Source organism: Eurosta solidaginis, chromosome 4, assembly GCF_040869045.1.
Source record: "Eurosta solidaginis isolate ZX-2024a chromosome 4, ASM4086904v1, whole genome shotgun sequence".
NCBI classification, from domain to species: domain Eukaryota; kingdom Metazoa; phylum Arthropoda; class Insecta; order Diptera; family Tephritidae; genus Eurosta; species Eurosta solidaginis.
In genome coordinates this window covers 7904640-7931863 of record NC_090322.1, presented here as the reverse complement: position 1 = coordinate 7931863, position 27224 = coordinate 7904640, and the positions used below count along the sequence as shown (strand labels likewise).

General features: G+C 36.2%; 1 protein-coding gene and 1 long non-coding RNA gene across 2 annotated transcripts in view; one reads left to right on the top strand and one right to left on the bottom strand.

The window, feature by feature from the left end:
- The window catches only part of LOC137248942 (uncharacterized), a 325966-nt gene that overhangs the window by 238522 nt on the left and 60220 nt on the right, over window positions 1-27224 (top strand). The window lies entirely within an intron of this gene.
- Window positions 22602-25116, bottom strand: LOC137248929 (27 kDa hemolymph protein-like). Its single transcript, XM_067779915.1, has 2 exons — window positions 24828-25116; window positions 22602-24698 (listed from the first exon to the last, which is right to left on the bottom strand). Exons 1-2 carry the CDS (start codon window positions 24970-24972, stop codon window positions 23920-23922), a joined length of 924 nt encoding a protein of 307 aa, XP_067636016.1. The 5' UTR covers window positions 24973-25116; the 3' UTR covers window positions 22602-23919.

Sequence of the window (27224 nt, the reverse complement as noted above, 5' to 3'; positions counted from 1 at the left end):
ATTTGTTTGCAATTTATGTAAGGCTAGGTCTGCTGTGCAGAATTTGATAAAAATTTTGGTTTGGGCTCCCACTGAGAAATTAGGCCTAGTGTAGCATTATGCGTCATGCCCACCTATGCAATACATTTGCGGTATTACGCACCATGAACTTCTATGCCAATACATTTTAGTAATAGCATAATCATATTACAATATTATGCGACATAAATTACATTGACCTAACACAGCGGTTCGCTAACATAAATGGAATGCCGAACATGAAACCTTTGTCAGTTCACACCTAACAAATTCTGCTTAGTCACACACTACGGTCAATACACTGCCGATCGTCAGTGTTAGTTTGTCACCAAAATATTTACATACAACCAATAATGTGAATTAACCAAATATTCACATACAAACATTTTACATGAATATCAATCTGCTGACTTTGCATACAAATCTACATGTATGTATAGTATTAATACAAATCTACATGTATGCATAGTATTAATACAAATGTACATACTTTTAGTTTGTTAGTATTAGGATAATTATGAATGTGTAGGTTAAGAAATTATCTATAAAAGAGAAAGATTTTTTTAATAAAATCAATTATTATCAGACTTCCAAAGTCAAACATTCTTCTCATTTACTTCGAATATTTCATGGCGATCCTGCCAGCTCAGATCAAAGATCAGCACAACTGCTAAAACGATCTGACTGGAAAAGATCCTGCCAGTTCAACCTTTAAGCATAAAATTTGCTGAATAAGCGAAAAATTGCTAAAGGCGATCATCTTGAAGGAATAGCCTGCCAGATCCTGCTAAAGATCTGAAAGGCTAAAGTAATTAAAAGTAATTATCAAAATCCTAAAAAGGCTTCAAATGAATTTTTTCGAAAACAACTATTTAATTGTTTGCAAGGATGCAAGTGATCCCATTTCACAAGAAGTTTGTTTGCAAGGATGCAAGTGATCCCATTTCACAAGAAGTTTATTTGAAAGGATGCAAGTGATCTCATTTTACAAGAAGTTTACAACAACGGACGCATAGCAGCGAATGCATAATTGAGTGGAATAAATATTTCGAAAAAAAGACGGTACAGCAACAATCCCAATCCTGACTAACATCAAACTGACAGCTATCTTATGTATATAAATCTTTATAATTTTTATTAGAATCAATTGAGCGGCCTCAGGGACGCTAAGCCATTAGCAAAAACGAAAGTTTTTGCTTAGGATTTTTTTTCTCTTCATCTATCTAAGTAGGAATAAAATTAAAATGTATTATTTGAAAAGAAAATTTTATATATTAAAAGCTAAAGAAAATTTTTAACACTATCGATGAAAATGACATAGAAATTAATATTTTGTAAATTAAAAAAAAAAAAAAAATAATAATAAAATGTTAATTTTTTTTTATGGTAAAAAAATTTTTTTTTCCAGTTAAGAATAAAAAGTTTCTTATACGTTAATAAAGTTAACTAGATAACAAGTAAAATGGAATGGTTTGGACATTTTTTTTAAAAACAGTCAGTTAACTTCCGATAGTTTCATCTATCCCTTTGGAAAAAGCCCATACATTTTTTTCAATGGAAAGGGACTTCCCAGATTTCCCCTCCAATGGTGGGACGAAAATACATTACACACTGGGGACCTAAAAAAGGAATTAGAAGGGTTAAAGAAATGGTGGAAAATAATAGGAATGGAAAGGGAACCCACAATAGAGGATATAATAAATCCCACAACCAAGGAAGAAGAAATAATGAGAATGATTAGGAGGGTGTTCCCCGAAAATACTAAATGTTAAGCTATAGTAGCACCTAATAATTTTTTTTTCTCTGAAAATTAAAACTAATTTTAAAATTTTTTTTATAAACTATATTACGCTAATAAACCTAATAACAAATAAATAATAAAACCAAAATTTTATTAAAAATTAAACTTAGTTCATTTATCAGAAAGATAATTATAGAAAATTTTCAGCATGGCTTGGTGGACAAAAATAGCTTAAGGCATAATGATAGCGATAGCTGGCTATGAATTCGGTAAAGAAACCTCTGAAGAGGAAAAAGTTGACAACAAATTGATAAAATATGAGCCACAAGCCCAAGAGGACACAAAAATGACAGACATATGGCTAGGTGCTTTAATATGCACGATAGGGCTTTTAATCATAGCGATAGCCGCTATACTCTAAAACTATATGAAATTTAAATATAGGCAAATGAGTAGCGTGCAACAGCGCGTCAAAATTTTTTTTTTCTTCTACCCAAATTTCCAAACTCAAAGCCGAGTCAGAGCAATAAATTCTTCAAGTAAATTTCAAAATGTAGAAATCTGCAGCAAACGCAGCTTCGAGAGTCCGTCCTACCTAAAATCAATAGCAAATAAAGAACTGCATAAATCCGTTGAATACCCCTGACAAAGATGGTCAGGAAGCAATAGGAAATTCTAGGACAGTGGAAGTAAGCAAAACCTAACGAAAAAAAAAACCAATATTTTTACAACCAGCCCATAACAACAAAAAAAAAAAAAAAAGAATGAAGAAAAGTCACAAAGAGAACCTACAAAAATATAAGTGAAGCGCTATATAAATTTGCAGCAAGAAGACATGTCGCGCTCCTAAAATGGTAGCATAGGAAATACAGCAACCTGATTGTAAATGATAAAATTGACTTAGGACAATTACTTATCAGGCTGTACACACGTTGTACAAATGCCGCCAATACAGGACTTGGTATTTATAAGGAAAACACAGTTGTCCTGAGGGACAAATTGGTGGAAAATGATTGATTATTTACTCGAGTAGACAAATGTAAAATAATAATTGATAGTTCTCTAAGACCAAATAGATGCATTAATCAAAGAGGTGGTGCATGTGACAAATCCCGGTATAAAAATAAAAATTAATTCTTCATAAAAGTCGTGACGATTCTGTCTTGGTGGCCGCCGCAGAAATCACATGACCAATAAGATCAAAAATATATTGCTGGAAAATATGAAAATATCGAAGATATGAAAAGATCATTTAAAGATACGAAACATTTTTGCATCCACTGTACCTTCCCTCTACCCATTGTACTACTACTATTATAAATTACATTGCTCTTCCACCAGCTACAACCACTAAATTTTCCGAATAATTAGCCAGAATTTTTTTTATTATTGGTTCTAAGTTTAATATGACCCAAATGAAATAAAATAGAAATGAAAATCTTCGTTTAATAAAAACAGTAAAGAAATCTAATTATGATAAAATAGCTACGTAAGGAAATAAAAATAGGAAATTTAGCGTTAGTTGGAGAAGAAGCAGCTCATAAGTTTACATAATAGAAAAATATTTTTACTTTAGCCAGAGTTGAAATAGGAAATATTAATAAGAAAATATTTTTACTCTAACCCTCGGTAGAATAGGAGACTTAACTAATTAAGGAAAAGGCATCTCGTAAGATAAACAATAAGAATTTTTACGTTAGCTTATATACATAGAAAATTTCGATAGGAAAAATAGTGTTGCATAATTTACTAAATAATGATAAGAACAATAAAGATAAGGAAATAATAGTCCATACGAATAGGCTTAAACACATTCAAAACATCTTTTGATAACTTACAGAAATTAATCATTCCAATTTACTCGGTTATTTAATAATAATTTGTAAAAACATGCCGATTTTTAAGTGAGTCGACGCTCTTAAAAACCGACTGTGCAAAATACATTTAAAATTTTTATGCGTAATATCGTTAAATTTAAAATTTTTGAAAAAAAAAAGATTTGTATAAAACATTGAAAAAATATATAAACAAAATGTAAAAATAATAAAAGTATCAAGGTCAGCATATTAGAAACAAAGTACACAAGCTCTTTCACTATAATATTAAGTTACAGTAAAATACCAAAATCATTTAATATTGGAATCATTTAAAATAATTTAAAATTCGAACAAAGAGTCTTATACAATTGTTCACAAAACAATTATATAATCCTCTTTTTCTAAGGCGGATGGTGTAGCATTATGCGTCATGCCCACCTATGCAATACATTTGCGGCATTACGCACAATGAACTTCTATGCCAATACATTTTAGTAATAGCATAATCATATTACAATATTATGCGCCATAAATTACATTGACCTAACACAGCGGTTCGCTAACATAAATGGAATGCCGAACATGAAACCTTTGTCAGTTCACACCTAACAAATTCTGCTTAGTCACACACTACGGTCAATACACTGCCGATCGTCAATGTTAGTTTGTCACCAAAATATTTACATACAACCAATAATGTGAATTAACCAAATATTCACATACAAACATTTTACATGAATATCAATCTGCTGATTTTGCATACAAATCTACATTTATGCATAGTATTAATACAAATCTACATGTATGCATAGTATTAATACAAATGTACATATTTTTAGTTTGTTAGTATTAGGATAATTATGAATGTGTAGGTTAAGAAATTATCTATAAGAGAGAAAGAATTTTTTCAATAAAATCAATTATTGTCAGACTTCCAAAGTCAAAAATTCTTTTTATTTACTTTGAATATTTCACTAGTTACTTATAGCAGATGTAGGAGTGCGGGTTGGAGGAGTAAGCGATGAAGCACGTTTGTGCTAGTACGCTGCGCACGCCAGGCTTAGACTCAAGCTATTAGTAGTGTGATACAGCTTTAGGATATAGGATCTAGTATATGCCAAGAGGACGAAGTTGTTTTATAATACAGGTCCTGGTGTTTTATAGAGTTTTTGAGTTTTTCATGTTGGCCGTTAAACAGTATTCTGCTAACGCTATGGACTCATTTAGTCGATGTGAGGTTCCCATGGGTCGGTCAGCTCAACTTAACCTAATCTAACTGGTTTTAGCTCAAAATTCGTGTTTTCCGCGATTCTGGTTTCGGTCTCGTTGTGGTTCCCTGTATCGGTTGCGGATTCCTTTGAAGTTTCATTACGGTCGGTTTCAGATTTAGTTGCAGTTCCGGGTCCGTTAATGGTTCTCAGGTTAACCTGAGAGCCGTTGTGAAATTTTTGGTATTATGTTGTAAAGAATGTGAATGCCATGCAAAATGTCAAAACCTCATACAAAATCTGGCCCTAATTGAAATTTGCTGCTGAATTGCCTTTTTGACGATCGGGTAGTAAATAAGTGAAAACCTGGGAAAAGAAATGGCTACCAAGGGCTTAAACCAGCATTATTCAAAACGTAACATCTGTTGTGTGTGACGAAAACATTGCTTTCGCCACATTGGATCACCTCCTTTTCGGACGGCTGGAACGAAGCTTCATCCGCCATAGTATCACTCCTAGCAGACATTTCTGTGCATCACCATCATTATCATAAAGATTACGCATCGCCCATAAGAGGGTTGCCACCTTTGTGCAACGTTGTAGTACGGGAAGCAGTGTCAAAAAGGCTTCCTGCTTCGATGCTGAGTGTTTTGATATATTAAGTACATAGCTACATACATATCTTGACCCTCCCTAAGTATAATCTTTACTCACAAAACAAAGCGAAAAAATCCAAATTGTTTACTTTTGCTTCAACTAAGCTCTGTACAACAACAAAAACCAGCGACGTGTGCATAACAACGGGAGTATAAAGCGCTAGCCACCCAGGCAAAGCTGACAGTTGAGAACTGATAGTCACTGAAGCAAAACACGTCCTGACATAAAGAAGCGCAATATTTAAAATTTATTGTCAAAAAAAAAATAAATAAGATACAGAGGGAATAGAGAATGAGGTTTAACACGCGTGTCATCACATTTTGTGGCGTTCTGCTATTTTTGCATATCGGCTTGGCGGCAGCTCAAAGCTATCTGAGTGAGTTGAACATTAATTGTTGATTTATTATAAATATTACAGTTATAAATCAGAAAAAGGGGATTCACATACACCTTCATAAAGCCATTTTCTGCTGAAACATTTTTAATTATTATTTTAAATTAATCCGAATAAATAGGCTTTGATGCGGGAAAAGATTGAACATATAAATCTGAATACATTGCTTGTAATACAATATCAAATGTTATAAAAATCTACTTAAAAAAATTTAATAAAGAAAATATAAAACGAAAATTGTATGAGATATTCAAATGAAACTTAAAAAAAAAAAGAATATAACAAAACAAAAAAATAAAATAATTAAAATAATATATTTAAAAAAATTATAAAAAGAAAAAAATATTTCAAAACAAAAAAAAAATATTTTTTCAGGAAGAAATATTTTGTAATATAGCCTTCCATATAGTACATTACAAAAAATATTTATAAAAAAAAAATTAAAAAACAATTTTAAAAGAAATTTATAAAATTAATATAAAAGTTTTTTGTTAAAAATACAAGCTTATTTGTAAATATATAAAAAGAGAGTATTTTAGAAGCTAAACAAAAAATTGTGTACAAAAAAGTTCAAAAAAACTTTTTACAAATGCATTAAAAGAAATTTGTGAGAAAACGCTATAAAAACGAAATTTTTATAAAAAATTAAAAATTAGAGAAATGTTAAAACAGAAATAAAAAAAAAACAAAAACTTTGATAGTGATTTAAAAAATAGTTGTATAAAAAAAATTTTGCTAAAAAATACTAAACAATTTTTAAAAATTTATTAAAAAAAGATATTTTTAGAACTAAATATAAACGCACATACAAAAAAAAAAACTTGCACAAACAAGTTTTTAAAAATATATTAAAATAATTTTATAAAAACACTATAAAGATAAAAACAAAATAAAAAAAAGAAAAAATATAGAGATAAACACAAAATTAAAAAAAAAAAACTAAAAAAAAATTAAAAAAGAAAAAAAAAATTAAAAAAAAAACAAAAAAAAAATTAAAAAAAAACTAAAAAAAATTTAAAAATTTATTATTAAAATATTAAGAAAAAAAATTTATAAAAAAATTTTTATACAAAAATATTCACAAAATTTTCTTTTTAATTTATTTTTCCAAAGCCGCGCACCCAAAATGAGAATTACAGGGACTGTGATCCTAATTTTCAAAGTGAAATTATAAAAAAAAAATTGAAACATTAAAAAAAGCTTATAATAAATATTTAAGAACAACCTAAAGAAACTTAAGGTTCATTAAATTTTATGAAAAAACGAAAAAACTAAAAGAAATAATGTGAGAGCGGTTTAATAATAATAGCAAAAAATTTTTAAAATATTAAAAAAAAATCTTATAAAATGCTACAGCGAAAAAATAAGGTAGAAAATAATGGTAATTTATGAAAAAATGTTAAAAAAATTTAAGGATAATTAAAAAATGTATAAATAAAAAAAAAATAATAAAAACATTATAAAATATAAACAAACTTATTCTTTATTGAAACTTTATTTCCCTCACAGATCCAAGGCCTTGCCCTCGAAATGAGAATTACAAAGAGTGTGGCCCAAATTGCCAAAGTGAATGTGCAACACTGAATGAGCCATGCACAATACAATACATACGCTGCCCCGATGGTTGTTATTGTAACGAGGGTTATGCACGTAATGCTAACGGTCGTTGTATACGTATTGAGAATTGCCCTAAACCATAATAATAGTAATATAAAATAATAGTATACACGTTTGTCCGTGAATAAATATTTAAATAAATCTTATATTTTGTTGTTGTTTTTGTAGCGATAAAGACACTTTGTGACACTTTCAACATCTGTTATTAGCTTCGTTGTACCTCAGCCTCGTTGTTCATTTTCCCACCGTTCTTGCCACAATATAAACGTTTCTTCGTGCTCCCTTTGCTTACGACTTTCAGGCGCTCTTCATTCGTCTGGTTTTTGCTTCCCTTAACCTTCTTACGCCCAGCGGTAAAAGGTCGATGGGACGGGACTGTACGGCTGGTCCTGCTACAGTGCGATAAACAGAGGCTACTTTCAGAGCTGCTTTTCGATGTGCAGCTGTTAGAAGCTTAGAACTATTCCTCTTACGAAGTGTGTTTTCCCACAGTTTGGAGCCGTCAGTTAATTTGGATAGGGCGATATCCATCAGCAGCTTTCTTTTGCTTTCTGCTGGTCCTCCGATGTTTGCTATCAGCCAGCTTGGCAACGATATCTGTCCAGACGCCTACTCGCATGTTTAATTTTCGTCCAATATGTTAGTCGGTAGTCTAACCTTACTTTTCTAAATAATTGACAACCTCCTTGGTGTTATATATGAGGAGAGAGTTTGAAAGTTAACTTCTAGCGGTATATGCTTTGTTAGGAGTATCAACGCTTTTTCGGATTGCTAAGACCTTGTAGTTGTTGTTGTAGCAGTTCGTCGCCCCATCCAATAGGTGTGACCGATCACAAATTGTCATCAATATCCTCGAAAGGGAGTCCAAGGAAACTTGCTGTTTCAACAGGTTTGGACAATAATGAGAGGGGTGCAGATGGTGTTCTGGGGTCATAAGAACACAACCCGTGGCGGTTCCAAGGACAGTATTTTGGAAGGGCTGTAACTTCTTCCAGTGACCATATCGTAGTGACGAGGCGTAGCATGCAATCGGCTGGCCAATTGCTTTGTAAGTGGTAATGAGCGTTTCTTTATCTTTCCCCCAAGTACTGCCAGCAAGAGATTTGAGGCTCTTATTACGGCTCTGGATTTTCGGTACAATTGCAGCTGCATGCTCACCAAAATGTAGATCCTGATCGAACGTCACACCCAAGATTTTGGGGTCTAAGACAGTCGGTAGCGTAGTGCCATTGACGTGGATGTTCAAAATGATCGACATTTGGGACGTCCATGTTGTAAATAAGGTCGCCGATGATTTTGTCGGTGATAATGTCAGGTTTCACGAGGTGAAAAAACTGGAGAGATCAGGCAGGTGGCCGTTTATTTTGTTGCAAAGCTCATCGATTTGTGGGCCTGGGCCAGTGGCCATTATTGTGCAGTCATCGGCGTGGGAAACGATAGTGACTCCTTCTGGTGGTGAAGGTAGCTTTGATATTTAGAAGTTAAACAGAAGTGGGAATACGACACCACCCTGAGGCACGCCTTGTTTAATTCTTCTTGGTTTTGATGTTGCGTTCCTGAATTGCACCGATGCCTGCCGACCGGACAGATAATTTGCGGTCCACTTTTTAAGACTTGGGTGAAGGGTAGACCCTTCCAGGTCTTGCAGTAACGTGCCATGGTTGACCGTATCAAAAGCTTTTGATAGGTTTAGCGTAACGAGTACTGTTCTGTGGTGGGGGTTTGATTTAAACCGCAATTTATCTGGGTGGTAATGGCATTTAGCGCGGTGATTGTGCTATGAAGTCATGCTGATGACAGGCTAGTTGCAAATTTGCTTTGAAATATGGGAGCAGAATAGCTTCAAGCGTCTTGGCTACTGGCGATAGGAGATATATCGGGCGATAAGAATCTCCTATGTTAGCTGGTTTCCCAGGCTTTAGTAGCGGGACCACATTGGCCATTTTCCATTTTTCGGGAATGACAAAGGTGGAAAGGGACAGCTTGAAGACATGTGCTAAATATTTGAAAACCCCTTTCCCTAGGCTTTTAAGCATCGGCATGGCTATGCCGTCTCGGCCCACTGCTTTGGATTGTTTAGCATGACCGATGGCATCCTCAACCTTTTTGGCGGTAATGGTAATTGGAGACGCGCTGAATTTATGTTTATGTGTGTGTCTGTTGGCCCTCCGTCTAACTTTGTCGACCGTAGAATGTATTATATATTGCCGGCAAAAATCGCTCACGCACTTTTTCGCATCCGACAGCACTTTACCGCCAAAGGCGATGGAAATAATGTCATTGTGCTTGGACGGATTCGATAGGGACTTTACGGTTTACTAAAACTTACCCTCACCGGCAGAGAGGTTACAACTACTTAGATGCTCCTCCCATTTCGCCCGCTTGTGTTCATTCACAAGCAATCTGATGCGTCGGTTTATATCACTTATTTGGGGGCCGCCGGGATCGAGCTGTCTTATAAGTTCACGTTCTCACGCTAAATTTGCGGCCTCCACCGGAAAATGAGGCCGAATTTCGGGAATTCGTGTGGCGGGAATAAAGAGAGCCGAGGCGGATTCAACGACCTTGCGCAAAGCAGGCTCCCCTTGGCGAGCATCAGTCGGGATAGGGAGGGCAGCAAAGTGGCTGTCTGTAAAGGATTTGTATTCATCCCACTTTCTTTTTATAAAGTTTATGAAAGTGCGTTTTTCGTTGACGATGAAGTTGGCGGTAAGCTCGAGCGAAATAAGTATTGGCAGGTGGTCGGATGCCAATGTTACCATCGGCTGCCAGTTGACGCAGTTTACGAGTCCTGCGCTCGCGATTGATATATCTGGCGAACTGTAACAGCTGCCTACCATAAGAGTTGGGGCGTCACCGTTTATTGTGCCGAACGTCGTTTCTTCTATTTGATCCGCCAACTTCTCACCCCTGCTGTCCGCCTGCAAGTTTGAATGCCATAGATCGTGATGGGTATTGAAATCGCCTAAGATAATGCGATTATCGCCAGCGCAAGGCGCTGATATTAGGGCGGTATCCACTGGGGTAGCAGGTGGCAGGAGGGATGTAGATGTTGATGATTTTTAGGTTTACATCGCCTGACCGGACAGATAAGCCGTGACGTTCTAAAACATTGCCCCTGCGGCCGATGTCGGGATCAAATATATGATATTGCACTGAGTGGTGTATGATAAACGCGAGACCGCCTCCATTTCCGCTCTCGCGATCTTTTCTATGGTCATTATACCCAGAACGGGTCTGCAGAGCAGATCATGCTGTGAGTTTAGTCTCATGAATCGCAGCAATGCGGATGTTGTGCCGCTTCATGAATTCGACTATCTCCGTGATCTTTCCAGTTTAACTGCAGAATTCTGAAGTGCAGCGGGGGGACTTTGTCACTCTAGGAGTAAGTGACGGGTGACTACGCCTGAGCTGTGAACGGCTGGGACGCAATTGCTATTGCGGCCCTGGGACTGCACGCCCCTGGGTAAGCATTGGGGTAACCGAAGTATTAGGGTTTGCGGCCTGCCAACATGGCGCGATGAAGCCCGTCGGGGCGTTTCCGTCGCGGAGACCAGGACATCTAGGAAAGTGGCACCCTCCAAGGCCAAGCTGCATTGGGCGGATGTCGCAAACATATATATTCTGTGCAAAAGGTGGTAGGGACTAAGAGTCTGTTTCCCTGACCTACACGATTGCTGCCGGAAAAGAGAGGTGGAAGAAGACGGGGGCAGGGGCTGATGCTCGGCATTGCTACCCACTCTACTACGGAGATTGCAGTTGTGAGGGGGAGCGGCCGTCTGAGCTGGTGGCGCCGTAGAGCGCGAGCAGTGGCGGGTACTTGCTGTGCCTTGCTCAGCAGCAGAGCTGTTGGAAGTTAGAGGGGGGGGGGGGGGGGCTAAGACGTAGCCTACGTGCCGCCCTTGGGCGTGAACAGCAAGGAGCCACAAAAGATTTATAAAAGTTTCGAGGACGTCTGGTTTTGGGATCTAGCCCAGAATACCCTGTCCGATGCAACCATCCCTTGCACGTGACACACTGACAAGAGTATGACCGTCCAAAAAGATTATTTTCCGGCAAACGCAGCAAAACCATTTCTCAGGACCGGAGTCAGGAGACGGACCCGGATTGGGTTCGATACATTCCCGGAGCAGGAGAGTATGATGCATTCCCGCTGAAAGGAGCTGCTGGGAGGATGATAATTTTTGGGAGGAACACAACAAATTAAATGGGGTTACCCTGAAATGACATTCCTTGGTCGGGAAAAATCCCAAGTCGCTCCGGTACATAGAATCCACTGCCTTGGGAAGCGTAGAACCGACTGCCTTGGGAAGCGTCTTTATTGTCATATATGATACTTTTTAAAATACGACTCCTGTGAACGGTACATTGGTTGTATGTCGTAGTTAAATACATCCGTAAGAAGGGTCATCTGTAAAAAGCATTAACATATAAAAAGTTACTCAAAATTGTATATGAAAGAAAGCAACAACGAATATATGAGGCTTTTAAAATCATAACACCTACAACGAATAGCAGACATTCTGAATTGCCGAATTCTAAATTTTTTCAAGACGTGCAAATTATTGTTTTTGCAAACAACCAGATACGGAAATCCAGATTTGAGTGAAATCCAGCACCAGTGGCGTAGTGAGGTATTCTTGCGCCCAGGGCAAAATATTTTTTTGTCGCCCAATTTCCCACTTAGAACTGCCACGAAATAAACTTCTGAGCACCGAGGCATCGGAAAGGCAATTGTTTGATGTAGTTGCGCCTCCAAGGCAGCTAAGAAGACATCTGCATAAGCCTTATATTAACCCAGATTATCACGAACGCAGAGTCTGTGATTTATTTCAAAGTCAGACTCCCGCCTTTGCAGACATCGCCGAAGAAGAATGCACACTTGCGAAGGATATACGCGTTACTCTGCCCCAACTTCGATCTCTATGTATATCCCCAGCCTGGTGTATAGCACAAATCATCCATTCGTCTGTAACGTGGAACAAAAATCTGTAATAGCAACCTCTTTTTGGTAAAACCATATTAAAACTGCTCGATTCCTGGGACCTCCATTAGATGATTTTATTTAAAGTTTCTTGAGTGTTCTAGCATATTAACCCAGCCGAGGGATTTTTGCAACAAAAATAAGAATCATACATGGACGGATGGGAAAAAGACTACGCCGCCTAATTCTATCGATCATAAACAGGAAAATGTATATGTGAGTTGTAAAGTGTTGGAAAAATTAAGCCTCTACCAATTAATATCTCCAATTGGATTAGGTGAATCGTCCAGCTGCGCAGACCTGCAACATCTGTAATTTTGGAAGTAGCTGGATGCTGGTATGAGCAAATTATGACCATGCATATTTACATCATTCGAATTAAAACAAAAACTATAAAACCGATCTAAAAAAAATGCATATCAAATTTTCGATCTATTTTATTTTTATTTTTTTTTTTTGTATTCCACAAAGTTTTTGAGAGAGATTTTAGAACTTTTTTAAAAATCAAAAAACCATTATGACCGCCGAGAAGAGAGAATGGTTTTACCTTACTATATTTTTATCATGGGTTGAAGATATCATCGATAAGTAGACTGAAATACATATTTAATAATAGTATGATTATAATACATTAGTTAAACTCATATCTATGTGAAAATTTTGCTTTATCATTCCAATATTTTTTTTTTTTCCACCCTTAATAATGTTAGGCGACCTTGCCCCATCGTTGATCGGAATCAAAATCAATTTTAATTTGCTGAATGAACGTTCGCAGCTAGCAATTGATATTGAGATAGTCAAGAGTATTTGAAGTGTCACTCGCAACGTTGGAAAAACATCTTCCCCATACGAGATTATAAAAGTAAGTAATTCTAACGGAATTTTAGCTTCAATTGCTTTTCTACTGCGAAGTAATATTTTGCCGCCACATATTTTGTTAAAAAGTTCTGTTTCATCGAAATTTGTATTATGAAATTCACCCAAGTTCTTCCAATTTCTTTCTCAGTCGTTACTATCCTTGTTTAACAAATTTCCAACGTCTAAGAGAAATCCAAATTTAAAATTAAGGTCATTCAGTCGTGTAAATCTTGTATGTATTTCTTGTTGGAGAAGATCGAGAAGACTCTTTATAACGCGAGTAATTTCGCATTCATGCGGAAAGACCAACATCTCTAGCCGATTCTCCGAGCATTTTGCGGCGCCTTATAGATTTTACTATATCAATATCCCATTTTTCACAAAGAGACTTCGCTTTTTCTATTGCTTCTTCACAGAGAGTGTTTCGAATTTCGGATAGCTCAGTCGCTAATGATTTAAGATAATGATACGCTTCTCTAAAATTCATCCCCGGATCTTGTAATCTGAGCTACACATGTTCAATCCTCCTTAAGATTTCATACCAGAAATGAACTAATGTTATGAACCTAAAATTTAGTATATTTTTCAAAAGAATTGTAGCTTCGCTTCTGGTGTATGATGTTAGTGTACTCTGCTAATTGTTCAAGTGTTCTATCTACTATATTTTCTACCCCATAGATGATAACGCTAACCGCTTATATTCTGGGGCTCCATCGTGATTCAGATTGACGTTTGACAGTTTTTGTTAAAGCATTTTTTAATAATTCCCATCGTAACGTTGAACGTGAGAAAAATAGAAATATGCTTTCAATTATTCCACAACCTGTCACAAGTGCTCCGGATATATGCATGCATTTGTTAGTTTATAAATTTTTTTCCAGAAATCAGTTATAATAAAAATACATATTATCCAGGAAGTTCTGCTTTGCGGACCATTTGCGCCCCCCTGTGAGTAGCGCCCGGGGCAAGATCACTTGCTCCTCCAACCCGCACTCCTACATCTAATATCCCTGACCAAACCTAATTTAAAGGCATGTGATGCCAGAAGGCAGTGTCCAGTGAGAATACCCGCCATGTGCCTATAGTCCTCTCTCTTTAATGAAACGAGTTACTTTGTTAGTTTAAGGTTTTAGGACATACATTATCCTGGACACTTTACAGAGCCGCGCTTGGGTTCACGCTTGGTCGATTATATACAACTCTCTTCTCTTAATCGCACCCAATCTGATTGGGCCGTCTACGGAGCAAGCTTCGAGGGATGCACCTTTTTTATCCAGTTCATTCGCTTTTTCATTCCTATCTAATCCCATATGCTTACACTCTAACATACTTTTCTGGTTTATATAGATTTAGTATGTTTGCTAGAGTTGATAATAAAATGGCTTGAATAATTTTGCTAAATATACTGTAAACATTTCGTGGTAGTAGTTGTTGAATATAAAATAAATAAAATAATTCAGATGCTGGGAAAATCCCCGAAGAAATAAAAGAAAGCCCAAAAAATTCAACAGCAAATAAAGGTTATAAAGTAAAAAAAGCCGGCAGTTGAGATAAGGCAGGTGTCATAACAACTGCATGTGTCAATATTATGCACACTTTACAGTGACATTCACAACATGCTAAGTGGCGCATTTGCTTTGTGCTTTATAAAAATATAACTTAAGATAAGTATAATCAAAGCAGATTTTGACTATAGTTCAGTAAAATGCTTCGTAATCGTTTTACGCCACTTACCCCTGATAATCAGCTATTCTATGCCATAAAGACGGAGTGAGGAGTTATTGAAAATTGTTTTCTACATAACTAAATTTTATCCTTTTTATAAAATAAAAAAAAAAAATTTCACAAATCGAAATTCCCTTCAAATTAACAGGATGCACGGGTTGTGCCGATTCTTGACACTTCCACTTTGTTCATACATTGTAGAGAAAAACTACTCAACACCCTCGCCAAAAAAAACCTGATAACTCCTTGAAAATTTCGAGTGCTTCCAACTTGAATTGATCTCTTTCGCAAATTAAATGTGTCATAAAAGTGCATATTCATAAATTTTTTACAAGCTCCAACTGAAAATTAGTACTTTCCATAGTTTGCAAACTTTAATAGAACATTCCAGCATAAAAATTTAACTATTTGAAATTTTTTTATCTTTGTACCACACACTAAAAACTTATCCAAATGGATACAATTGTATTCAAATGGCATCCCTAGTCTGTCCATTTAGCACTAGCTCTCAAAATGCGAAAGCTAAAGTTTGATGTCAACCAAACTGTAGGTTTAAGTTCTTGCTAAGATCACAGTGCATGTCAAACTTTAACTCCTATAGCGCTGTAGGAATTGCATTCTTCAATACCTGCATTATTTGTGACCGAAACCCCAAACTAATCAAATGAAAAAAAATAAAAATGGCCCAAGAGCACATATGGAAATATAGGTATTATAAAGACTGTGAATATCCACAAAACTGCGCCTTAAACAGAACCGTTAACAGCAACAAAACTTTAGACTAATGGACTGTGGAGTTTAAGAAAAAACTTATCAGAATGGTGAATAATGCAAAATAAATGACAACTATGTACATGGATGAGATTATCCCCTCAGCTCAAATGATCACCAAAGGGAGAATGATTCTTCACGTCATCACTCTTGTAAAGGAACAAAGTTTTCTTGGCTTGTCCTGGATATACATACATAATCACACCAAATTCTTCCTAAAAATTGTAAGAAACTGGATGAATATTTAAATCGTTTGGTCTATCACGACGAGTAAAAATATTTGACAAGCTCCCATGTTTTGCGAGGCTCTCGAAGATGAGTTTTTCGAGGTATCTGTATCCTAGTTGCTCAGTCGTTTCTTCCGTGTCCGGAATATTGTTGTTGTGACATGATATATTGTATTCTAATTACTTCCGTACAGAATGCAACTAATCTGAATATGTCCCCTTTATTCATATTAAGACACTCGAAGGCAACCGCTTTCAATTATTATTGATCGCGTTTAGACAGTTCTGGTATATACGACTCTTCTTCGTCTCCCTTCTGTATCCATAAAGGTACTAACATAAGGTTTAGTGGAGTTTTATCAATGTTGATAGCCCTTCGCCGGATATCATCTGGAACGTTCCGGAAAATAGCATAATTAAGGAACTAGCCGTACAATCGCGGCAACGATTTAATACGAATACGATTTCTAGGACAGCCAACCCCCTCCTTCCGTTAGGAACTTTATGACGCCAGAGCATAGCATGGTAAAAAACAGGGTTCGTCATGGTCACGTGAGGTTGGGGAAGCTATAAATTGCCTTGAAAACCCATTGAAAGGGTCGCGCTAACCCATATACGGTCCTTCATAAGCGTAAGTGGTGAAAGGACCTCCTTCCCCCTGTAACACCAAAGCCGGTACACACCATGCTAGATCATTGGACATATCTTTGCGCTCTGTCTTTGGACGCCTCGCCAATGCCACAATATTTCGATTTGTCGAGTTTATTGTCCACTCTCCAAGCTGATAAGTCACCGAACGTCTCTTTATTGATTACTTGATAGCGAGGATCTGGAATTAAAATACGGTCGCTGAGCTTGAGAAAAGCATACATTTAGACATGGATATGAGTTTTTCAAAAATTAGTCCACTATGGATCTGTCGGAAAATTTAAATGTCAAATCTCTGAATTAGTTCCACAGACTTTCAATTCTTCCTGGCACTAAAGGCAATCCGATAATTTCCATCTTATACTGTTAATATACAGATAAAGTCCGGTTTTGTTGCGATGTAAGAGTCGGTAAAACTAAGCAGACCAGATACAGCTGCCACCGCGTTTGCTCTGAAAGAAGCTTGTTTGACTTGTTAATGTATCCTTTCTCACAGTTAGCAAAATAATCATGGTACTAAACTGCTAAGCACAAAATAAAAGCTGCCAATTGATAGTTCGCAGCCGCCGCGGTGTGATGGTAGCGTGCTCCGCCTACCACACCGAAGGTCTTGGGTTCAACTTCCGAGCATCAAAACATTAGAAACAAGTTTTTTCATTACAAAATGTTTTTCTAAGCGGGGTCGCCCCTCGCCAGTGATTTAGCAAACACTTCGAGTACATTTCTGCCATTAAAAGCTTCTAAGTGAAAATTCATCTGCCTTGCAGATGCTGTTCGGAATCAGCAGAAAACATGTGGCTCCGTCCTGCCGATTTGTTGGGAAAATTGAAAAGGAACACGATGCAAATTGAAAGGGAAGCGCGGTTCAAATCTCTTTGGAGGCAAATCACGCCAAGTATTTACTTTATTTATTGATAGTTCGCCTGAAAGTATACAATATTTAGAAGTATAAATTTCATTTACTCCTATATCGGCAGCTTTTATTTAACACTAAGAGAGTTAAAACATGTAGGTCCCGTCCGTCCAATTTGTAGGATAAATTAAAAGGTGCACAACGCAAATTAGAAGAGAAGCTCGGCTCAAGATCTCATCGGGGGTTATCGCGTTTTACATTTATTTATTTATATGTATAGATATGTAACTTAATGTAGCATAATTTTAGGTGCCCGTGACATTTTTTGTTGAGATTTTTCAGATGTTATATACAAATAGCTTAAGATACATTTAGGATGAAGGGTAAAAAAAATAATCTGCGAAATTTCATACCAACTATTTTATTAACTACTGTTACTTTTAGCTTCGCAAATAGACAGTGCCTGTATGTATGCAATACTTATTGAAGTTATGTGTAAGTTAAGCCTAAATTTATACATACACACGAAAGCATAATCGTTGTTGAATACTCCTGTATTTGTTGTTGGTTCAAACCATTGTAGTTGTTAATAATAGTTTATTTTCGTTGTTAGACTGAGTCTTTGGCGTATGCAGCGGATTATTCGACAATTTCCGTTTGCTAATCAATTTGCGTAGAGTTTAATTTCATTTCCGTCTATTAATTTCCGGTTCGTGGTTGTTTTACAAATGGCGGCAGCAATTAATTTCAACGAAATTATAAGCATAATTGAGCAACTGAAATGTATAAACTTGATAATAGAAAACAAGAGAGGGGAAGTAAAAAAAATTTATTTAACTTTAAAACTCAATAAAATTTTTTAGACAGATAATTCTTTAATTGAAAAATCTAACTTTAACTAAATTCTGTAGCGATTTCTCCACTTTTGTTTTCTTTGCAATATTTTTTTATATCTAATTTGAGTTTTTTGTCTGCAAACTTCCGAGCTGTGATTACATTTCGGGGTTAGACGGTTCGTTAGGCATGCGACAAAAGCATAGTGCTCTCCCAGCGAAACGGCAGTGAGGGGCAAGCACTAGCTCTACCCCTTAAGAATCACTCATCCAGTCAGCCATTCAAGCTCATACGTAGTAAGCAATGATAGGCGGCATACAGAAAGTTCTACAACCGGAAGTGTAATGTAGAGCCACAGAACCAAATATGTAGGAGAGTGCGAGTTTGGCAGGAACTAGTGCAGAGAGAGGTGGACGGAGTTGTTAGAGTGCAGCATGGCGTATACGCTACGTGTTGGACTCTGGCTATAAAATATATGTAATTAAGCAATGAAATGCGTTACTGCTTTTTAGGGGCAATTAAAAAACTTTTAACAGTTTGAAGTTTTGTGGTTTCTTAACTTTTTACAACAGCAACAGAATAACGTAAAATGCATGTAGACAAGGGCAGACGCTTTTGGCATGTTGTATAAGGAAAACGTTAGTTGGTGGTGTTTAGTGCAGTTCTCTACTAGACTAGATGAAAGAAAGGAAACGGTAAGTGAAGTAAGGCGACAATTTAATCGTGATATGGTTGAGATAAGCATCGATAAGTAGCAAATAACTTCTTAAGTCATATACTGTAACGTTCGCTTTATTTGCAAATGTTATTGACTTGATAAAATATAACATTGATAAATATATTAGTATAGTAAAAATCGCCGGTAGACATCCCAATGCTTGTGAGAGAAATTAAAAGGAGACAGGAGTTGCATATGATCCCTCAAGCGGAAAGGGCGTGAGCAGAGGTGACATTAGACTCACAAAGTTGGTCAGATCTCTAAAGAGAGATGACTTGAGACCCACGATGAGCATACTTACTGCACCCAGCCTTCTGGCGTCATGCGCTCTTAGGCTTAGGCCTCGTCCGTAACAGCAAATGTAGGAAGTGCGTGCTGTAGGAAGAAACGGTTGAATGCATTTTGTGTTCGTGTCCTCTTCTCGCGAGGTTAGGGCACCAGCTACTAAGGGCGGTAGAGTTGCAATATCTCGAAACAGCAATGAAGCTAGGTCATGGAAAACTTCTAGTATTTGCCAAGACGACGGAGCTATTCTATAACATATGTTCTGTCCGTTTGGTCGTCCAACAATTTCTGGTAACACTATCAACACATTCTGTCTATGTGAGGTCTTTATTGGCCGGACAGTTCAACTATCAATAACTTTGAATATAAATTTTCTCGATTATTTGTTGAAATTAATTGTACATCGATTGTTTCAAAGATATTGAAAATACTAAAACAATTTGCTTTATTTATTCTTTTTCCAGATTTTTTTCTACCGATAACTTATCGATAACTCCGCATTTAATGATTTTTCTGTTGATAATTTTTGTAAATTATGTATCGGCTGTTTCTCGGTTCCATTTTACGGAGTGTTTTTTGCCGATAACTTAAATGGTTTTCGATAATTTTTGTGAATTATAAATCGATTCTTTCATAGTTATGGAGGAAAAGTTTTGTACTTAAGCTTAGCTTAATGCAATACCCTTATTTTTATAAAAATTTTTACCGCGAATATATCGATTATTTTAAATTTAGTGCTTTTCCATCAACTTGTGTAAGTTATTTATCGTTTGGTTGACAGTTATCGATTTTATTTTCTTCTTCTAAATTTGCATATGAATCATTTATTAGAGAAGATTTTGCATGCAGCTTATCAACAACTCAGATTTCAATGTTTTTCCCAAAAAAAAGCAAAACCTATTGTAAAATGTTTATTTAGAAAATACTAAATAAGTAGTGGTTATCGATAAAAAAAATTATAAAAAAAATTTGCTTGAAATTAGTTATTCGAGGAATATTTTAGATAAAATTTACCCATAAAAATCATCTCCTTATTTACTTCGACTAATTAAAAATTTCGTAAATTTATTCTCGATAATTATCGAAAAAATTTTTAAAAACTATTTTTTCTCTTTAGTCGTGAACAGGCTTATTAAGTCTTGAACATGTTTTCTGTCCCTTAAGACAGTAGCTTCATTTCCAGAAAAGCATTCCTGAAAATATTAACACTTCAATTCTTCATCAATAGCTGTCTATCCAAAAAATGTTGTCGACAACTTTTCGATATTTATTATTGTTGTCGACAATTTTTCGATAACATTGCATTTAACGTTTCTACGGTCATATATTTAAACAAAAAAAAAAAAAAAAAATATGTGGTAAAAATGTCTGTTTGGTTAATTTATCTACATAAATCGATGAATAAATAGTTATCGATAACATAAAAACGATAAATAGGTTTAAACTCAAATTTGTCTTTAGAACGATTATTTAGTTAATGTACATAAATCGATTAATGCATATTTAGTCATGCAATAGATAAGTTTAAACTCAAAATTAGCTGTCACTAGTGAGTTGTCTCAGCAAAAATTTAGCTACAATTTATATATACTGTGACGAATATTAGCAACACTAAGGCATACTATCATCTCTAAGCGGGACACTAAGAACTCACTTGTATCTACATAAACAAATCAATCATTATGTCTACACATATGTACATACAGCAGCCGAGAGGTACTCACAAAAGTATGCAATCATCAGCAAAGTAGTTCTCACACATACACATGCATATTTCTGAGATACTCACAAAAGTGTGCAATCTTCAGCGAACTAGTAAATTGTAGAAGAAGAAACGCCTAGAAGTATGCGAACGAGGAAATCGAAGTGTATAAGAGAGCGCAAGCTGAGCAATCATGGAATCAGTTTGATTTAAGCAAGCTATTGGTTGTGAAGTATCAGTGTTATTGTGAAATACTTTAATAAAGGCCATTTTCATTATTGAATATTAGAGTTATTTATTCTACAGTTTAGCGATACGAACGTTAGTAGAAGGTGTAAAATAAGCGGAGTTTCCCTAAATTCGTTACAATACTTTCAGTATATGTGACCCGGCCTATGAAAAAGTGGCTTATAACTCAAAAAAGAAATTGCGAGAAACAGCTGTTAAAGATAAACAATGCATTTCTTCAGTTTCTTAGTAGTTTTTCTTCTGCATTGTGAACAGTCATGCCCAAAAGGCAAAGCACAAACCAGTTTCTGACCGATATTTTGGCTCCATTTCCACTGAAAAAATGCTATCAAAAAAATCTGAGGATGCTTCACCAGCCACCCAAGTGGCATCGAAGGAACCAAAGGCTTCATCGTTTTTCATTTGTGCTCTTTTTCTCTACATTTTTAGTACACTTCTAAGCAAGTTAGGACTTTCTAGTTCTCACCACGTGAAAGAGTGTCTCAAAAACTATCGAAACCAGAAAAAAAGTGGAAACATTTTTTGAGTCATAAGCCACCTTTTCATAGACCGGATAACATATATGGGGTATTCCATCCCATTTCGACCAATTTTGAACCCGACCCCTTTAGAATTGGCTGAAAGTTTTTCTTCTTTTTCTAGCTTACGAAAGACGTTTTTCAGAAGTTTTTAAAATTTTTTCATCCAACTCAAAAAAAGTTATGAATTTTTAAAAAAACACCGTTTTTGTTTTCAAAATGCTATAGCTTTTTCAAAAATTGACCGTTTGGGATCTTTTTTTTTAAATTTGTTTTTAAATGTACTTTTCGGAAAAAATACAAAAAAAATGTAAAGTTTTTTTTTTCAATTAAATAAAAAAAAAAAATTCTCGCCCAACTCCGGGATTAGTGGGGCTGATTGCAGAATTGATTGAAGTATTTTATGAGAAAAAAAGGGCGAAATTCGAAAAATCTCGCAAAACTGAAAAATTACAAAAAAAAAAAAAACTTTAAACATTTTTTTGTATTTTTTCCGAAAAGTACATTTAAAAACAAATTTAAAAAAAAATCCTAAACGGTAATTTTTTTAAAAAGTTATAGCATTTTGAAAACAAAAACGGTGTTTTTTTAAATTCATAACTTTTTTTGAGTTGGATGAAAAAATTTGAAAAAATTCTGAAAAACGTCTTTCGTAAGCTAGAAAAAGAAGAAAAACTTTCAGCCAATTCTAAAGGGGTCGGGTTCAAAATTGGTCGAAATGGGCTGGAATACCCCATATACTTTTGACAAATTATCGAAGATATTTCTAAAACCAACTTTTTACCGGAAAATCCGAGTTTATTTTTAAGAAATATCGAATATCGGTCTTAATACATTTTTTATGAAGTTTTGCAATAGGAAACTTTTTCTAAAATTTGTTCATAATTAACGATTACCGAGGGAAAAAATTTATATGGGAAATCTAGTTATATAATTAACGATTAGGAGTTAAGTACGAAAATAAAGATATCTTGTTATATGTAAACTAGGTCTAACATTTTTTTAAAAAATAAATAAAAATCTATTGAAAAATATGAATTTTAATATTTCGCTCCGTATGCATACTTCTTTCTGAGATATATTTGTTGTAGTATCTTAATTTTAAAAGAAATGTTTCAATAATTTATCGATAAACATCTATAACCGATTTGGAACTTATTCTCAATTGTTTCCAACAACGACGGCGAATCTTAGTTCTTGTACTTTTTGCACCAATAATTTATCGACTGCGTTTATCTTCCAAGTTTTTTAAATAGTATTTTGAAAACAAATGTTTACCAAAATTTAGTAAATAAATTTTGCTAATTTTGAAAATATTTGCCGGAAAGCGCTGATATTAAATCAAATGTGCTCAATTCCGACACAAACCATAAATTTTTGTTATTTTTTTAGTTTCTATACACTTTTATAGGAGAGTTATCGATAAATAAATGATTTTCAAAATTTGTATCGATTACAAATTCTTTGTGAAGCTCTTAGTTTGTTTTATGCTCTCAATGTTTTACAGTTTATTTCTCTCGAAAAACATAATGCAAATTTTACTTTTGCTATCGATAACTTAACGATAAATACAAGTTATTAGATTTTTAACATTTCTGTCTTACTGTTTTTTTACTTCTATCGATAACTTAGCAATTATAGCTTTTGAAACTGATTTTAAATAAATTTGGCAAAATATTTCCGATTTTTAGTAATTTTTTTCGCTCAAATATCATGGACTAAATGAACACTTCGATAAATATGAAACAAAGCTTGTAACATTTTGCCATTTTTTATTGTTTACAGAATTTCTATAAATATTTACGTTTTATAGAAAACATGTCGATTTTAATCGGTAGGCTATATTTCCGATAAATATCGATTCTAATCGGTAACTATATTTTCGATAAATACCGTTGAACAAATAAAATTTTAGTCTGACATGGTTTTCGGAGCAAATTTGTTCGTTTAGTCATTTTTAATATATTTACGATAATTTATCGATTTCACAGTACATAAAACTTAGCATCAGATACTTTAGCAATACTTATTACAAAAAGCTTTCAAAACACGACTATAAAAAGTAATTTTGAGTATAATACCACTTACTACTCCCTCACATTTTTAACACCCCACTCAGCAACAACATCACTGCACTGCTCAACACCAAACTCAGCACATTCACCGCATTTATCGTCGCACCATCAGTGTCAGCCTTCAACAATACCGAGCGCTGATTGGCTATCGTTTGAACCAATTGATTGCAACTCGTTTCATTCTTGATAAATTTGAAAACCGATTCGGCTACATTCGCTGGCGTTATTTCGCGACACTGCTCCAGATGGTGTATGGTACATTTTTGAAAACGTTCTAAATCTACACAATGTGCCGGCTCCAACACAAAATCGGGTAAATCGAATAAATCTGGTATCTTAAAATCTTTGGGCAGCGTTTCGTGAAATGAACTATTGGCGCAAGCATTTATGGCATCACGATTCGCCTCCAAACACTCGGGACCCTCTTCGGCAACGAAGAGCGCTATATGATCACCACCATGCGAGCACAGAAAATCAATCAGACCTGTGACGATGCGCATGAGCACAACATTTTGTTTACGTTCTATGGCGCTGAGACAGGGTTGCACTTTGTCATTGAAATCGCGCAAACATTTGAGTGCGTCCGGTGCTTTGGTGCAATATTTGTTAAAGACGGTGTCCATTTCGCCAATGGGTCGTGCTATTTCGATTTCTTCTTGTAAAGCAGTTATATTGATCGCACTAGCGAGGCAGGTGGTCAGCTCAGTGGCACCCTTTTCGATCTCTTGATAGACTGTCGAGTTTTCTACGCCACCGGAGGCCTTTTTGCACTTTTCGCGAAACATTTTTTTCACTTCACCTGAATGGTAAAGAAAAGAGAAAAAATTCTATTTATTGCTAATACTGAAAAATTTATCGCATGGGACATATTACAACTTATTTTTCTCTCATGCGATAAATTTGTTTATTATTTTCTTTTTTGCCCTACCAACAGTGAAATTGTGATTTTTATATTCTGCAGGCAAAAATTGATTTTTCAGTGCATCAAATTGGCTTTGTGCCTCAACTTGGCACTGCAAGAGCATGGCTAAAGCGGCCATAATAGCCAACCAGAGCAATTGGGGTTTACACATTCTTGTTCGTTGTTAAACACTGAAATATAATACTATGGACAGATTCAGTCTATTTAACGTCTTTATTGACTGGTTAGTTCAACCTAGTACTTAAAAGCTCTATCAACTGCTACACCGAACGTAAAAACTTGTACTGCGCTCACAAAAGACTAAAGGCAGCCGCCTCAAGGCAATCGAATATGACGCTCAATATTATGGTGCCAATCGTTAAACACTCTAATCTTATCGCTTAATGCCGAAAGTCGCAGCTGTAGCATATTTGTATTTGCCTACGTAGCCTATTTAATAATGCGCGTAATAAACTCAAAGTACAAAGAGCTCTGAAAGATTGTCGCAAGTGCATGGCAGCTTAGTATATACATATGACATTGTTTTATGATGTTGCTGTTATAGAAATCCTTATCTTCTTTACATACATATTTATATTTCTTATCAAAAATTCGTAAGTCCAATGGGTTTGTAATTTAATAACAGACCAGTGGTCTGGAGTGTGAAGTTCAAAAAAAAAAAAATAGAAATCTTGAAAATAGCTTTTCAAGTAGTCGTTAATCCATTCGGAAACAATGCGATTGGAAGTTAAGTCCAACATTTTGAAAATGTACTCTATCGTGCTGATAATCAGCAACACTAGGAATGTTTCTATGTCCAAGAGCACAGGTTTTTGTTAGTTTAGACAAAGTGAATTTCATTCTCATGTGGTCTATGAACGTCTTACACCTAGAATTGAAGTGTCGCAACAGCGTTGCCTCTATTACGGGCCGATTTATTTTGGCAGAGAAAATACGGAAAGTTCTGAATAGTTTTCCTACTGGAGCGATCGCCTTGATTAGTAAATATGATCAAGCACATCAGAAAGTTCTGAGATCTCTGAATGCGGGAGATCAAAGCATAATCGTAAGAAGTGGGTGAAGCACCTAAAACATTTTAACTTTCGCACTGTAATGTCTAAGCTATGAACAGAGCCTTTTCCTATCTGATGAAATAACTACTTTATGTTGGAATCGATGCGAGGGCTGAAACCCGAAGAGCCAATTTCGAACGAACTATAATCGCATTTTCTGAACTTTTCGCCACAGAGTTTCAGGAATCCAGCCAAACTATACAAACCATTTTGTCATGACGGCATATCAAACTGTATGTTCTCGTTCTGGGCTCGAGAGACAAACATAGCTTGCTTAGAAGAGAATTCAACCTGTCACTCTTCAATCTTGTTATATATGATGTGAGGTGGGTTTTGTCGAAGGCTGAGGTAAGCTCAGCCGCTCAAGGGTCAGGCGAAGGTCCCACTAACCTCTACCAATTAATAACACAATTAGTTGTTGTTTTTGTTCCGAACACGCACACACACACGATGCGGTTTTGACTTTCGATGCCGACAGCCTTTTATGCCAGAGAGAAATAGAGGGAGATAGATGCCACGGATGATAGCGCAGGAGCGACGGAAGCGGGTCTCGAAAATGATGGTACGGGTCGCGGTTCTCACAGAACGGTGGTGATGATCTTCAAATAGTATCTTATCCCCAGAGAAAGCTTACTCGGATTGGTTCAGGCGGATTACGGTAGTGCTCCTACGGCTAACGATTGACGGCGGCGGGCAAGAAGGGCGCAGTTTGACCTAGGTGAAGTATAAAGTATCTATTAGTACTACCCAACGTCTAGATGTATTTGTATACATGGGTGCTGGGTAGATTCAGTACTCCTCTCAGGGAGCCTCGGACAAGAGTCCTAGCGACCATGAGCGGTGTAGTGAAGTCTACCGTTGCATTCGGCTCGGCACCCCAATCAGGAGGCGGGGGAGGGAGATGCTCCTCGGCCACCCTGATTAAACTGTCCGCGCCTCATTCCATCCCCCATTTGTTGCTGAGTAGGCCCAGTACTCCTCTCAGGGAGCCTCGGACAAGAGTCCTAGCGACCGTGAGTGGTGTAGTAAGGTCCACCGTTGCATATTGCTCGGCACTTCACTCAGGGAGCGGGGGAGCGAGATGATCCTCGGCAACCCTGGGTGAACTGTCCGCGATGAATGCCACCCGTATTGATATGTATTGGGCCTGGCATGTCCCTCAAGTGGAGCCCAGGACTGGTCCTGGACGCGCCTTGGGGGAACTACCCGTGCCTATCCGTCCTTCAAGGTAGAAAGGGAGCGTATCCCCTTCTAACCCGTGGGACGTTGTGCAAAGCTTGGTTTCCCATAGGTGAGGGGGGGGGAGATCCATGAGCCCGATGGGTTCGCTGCGAGTCTTCCCCGTTCACCT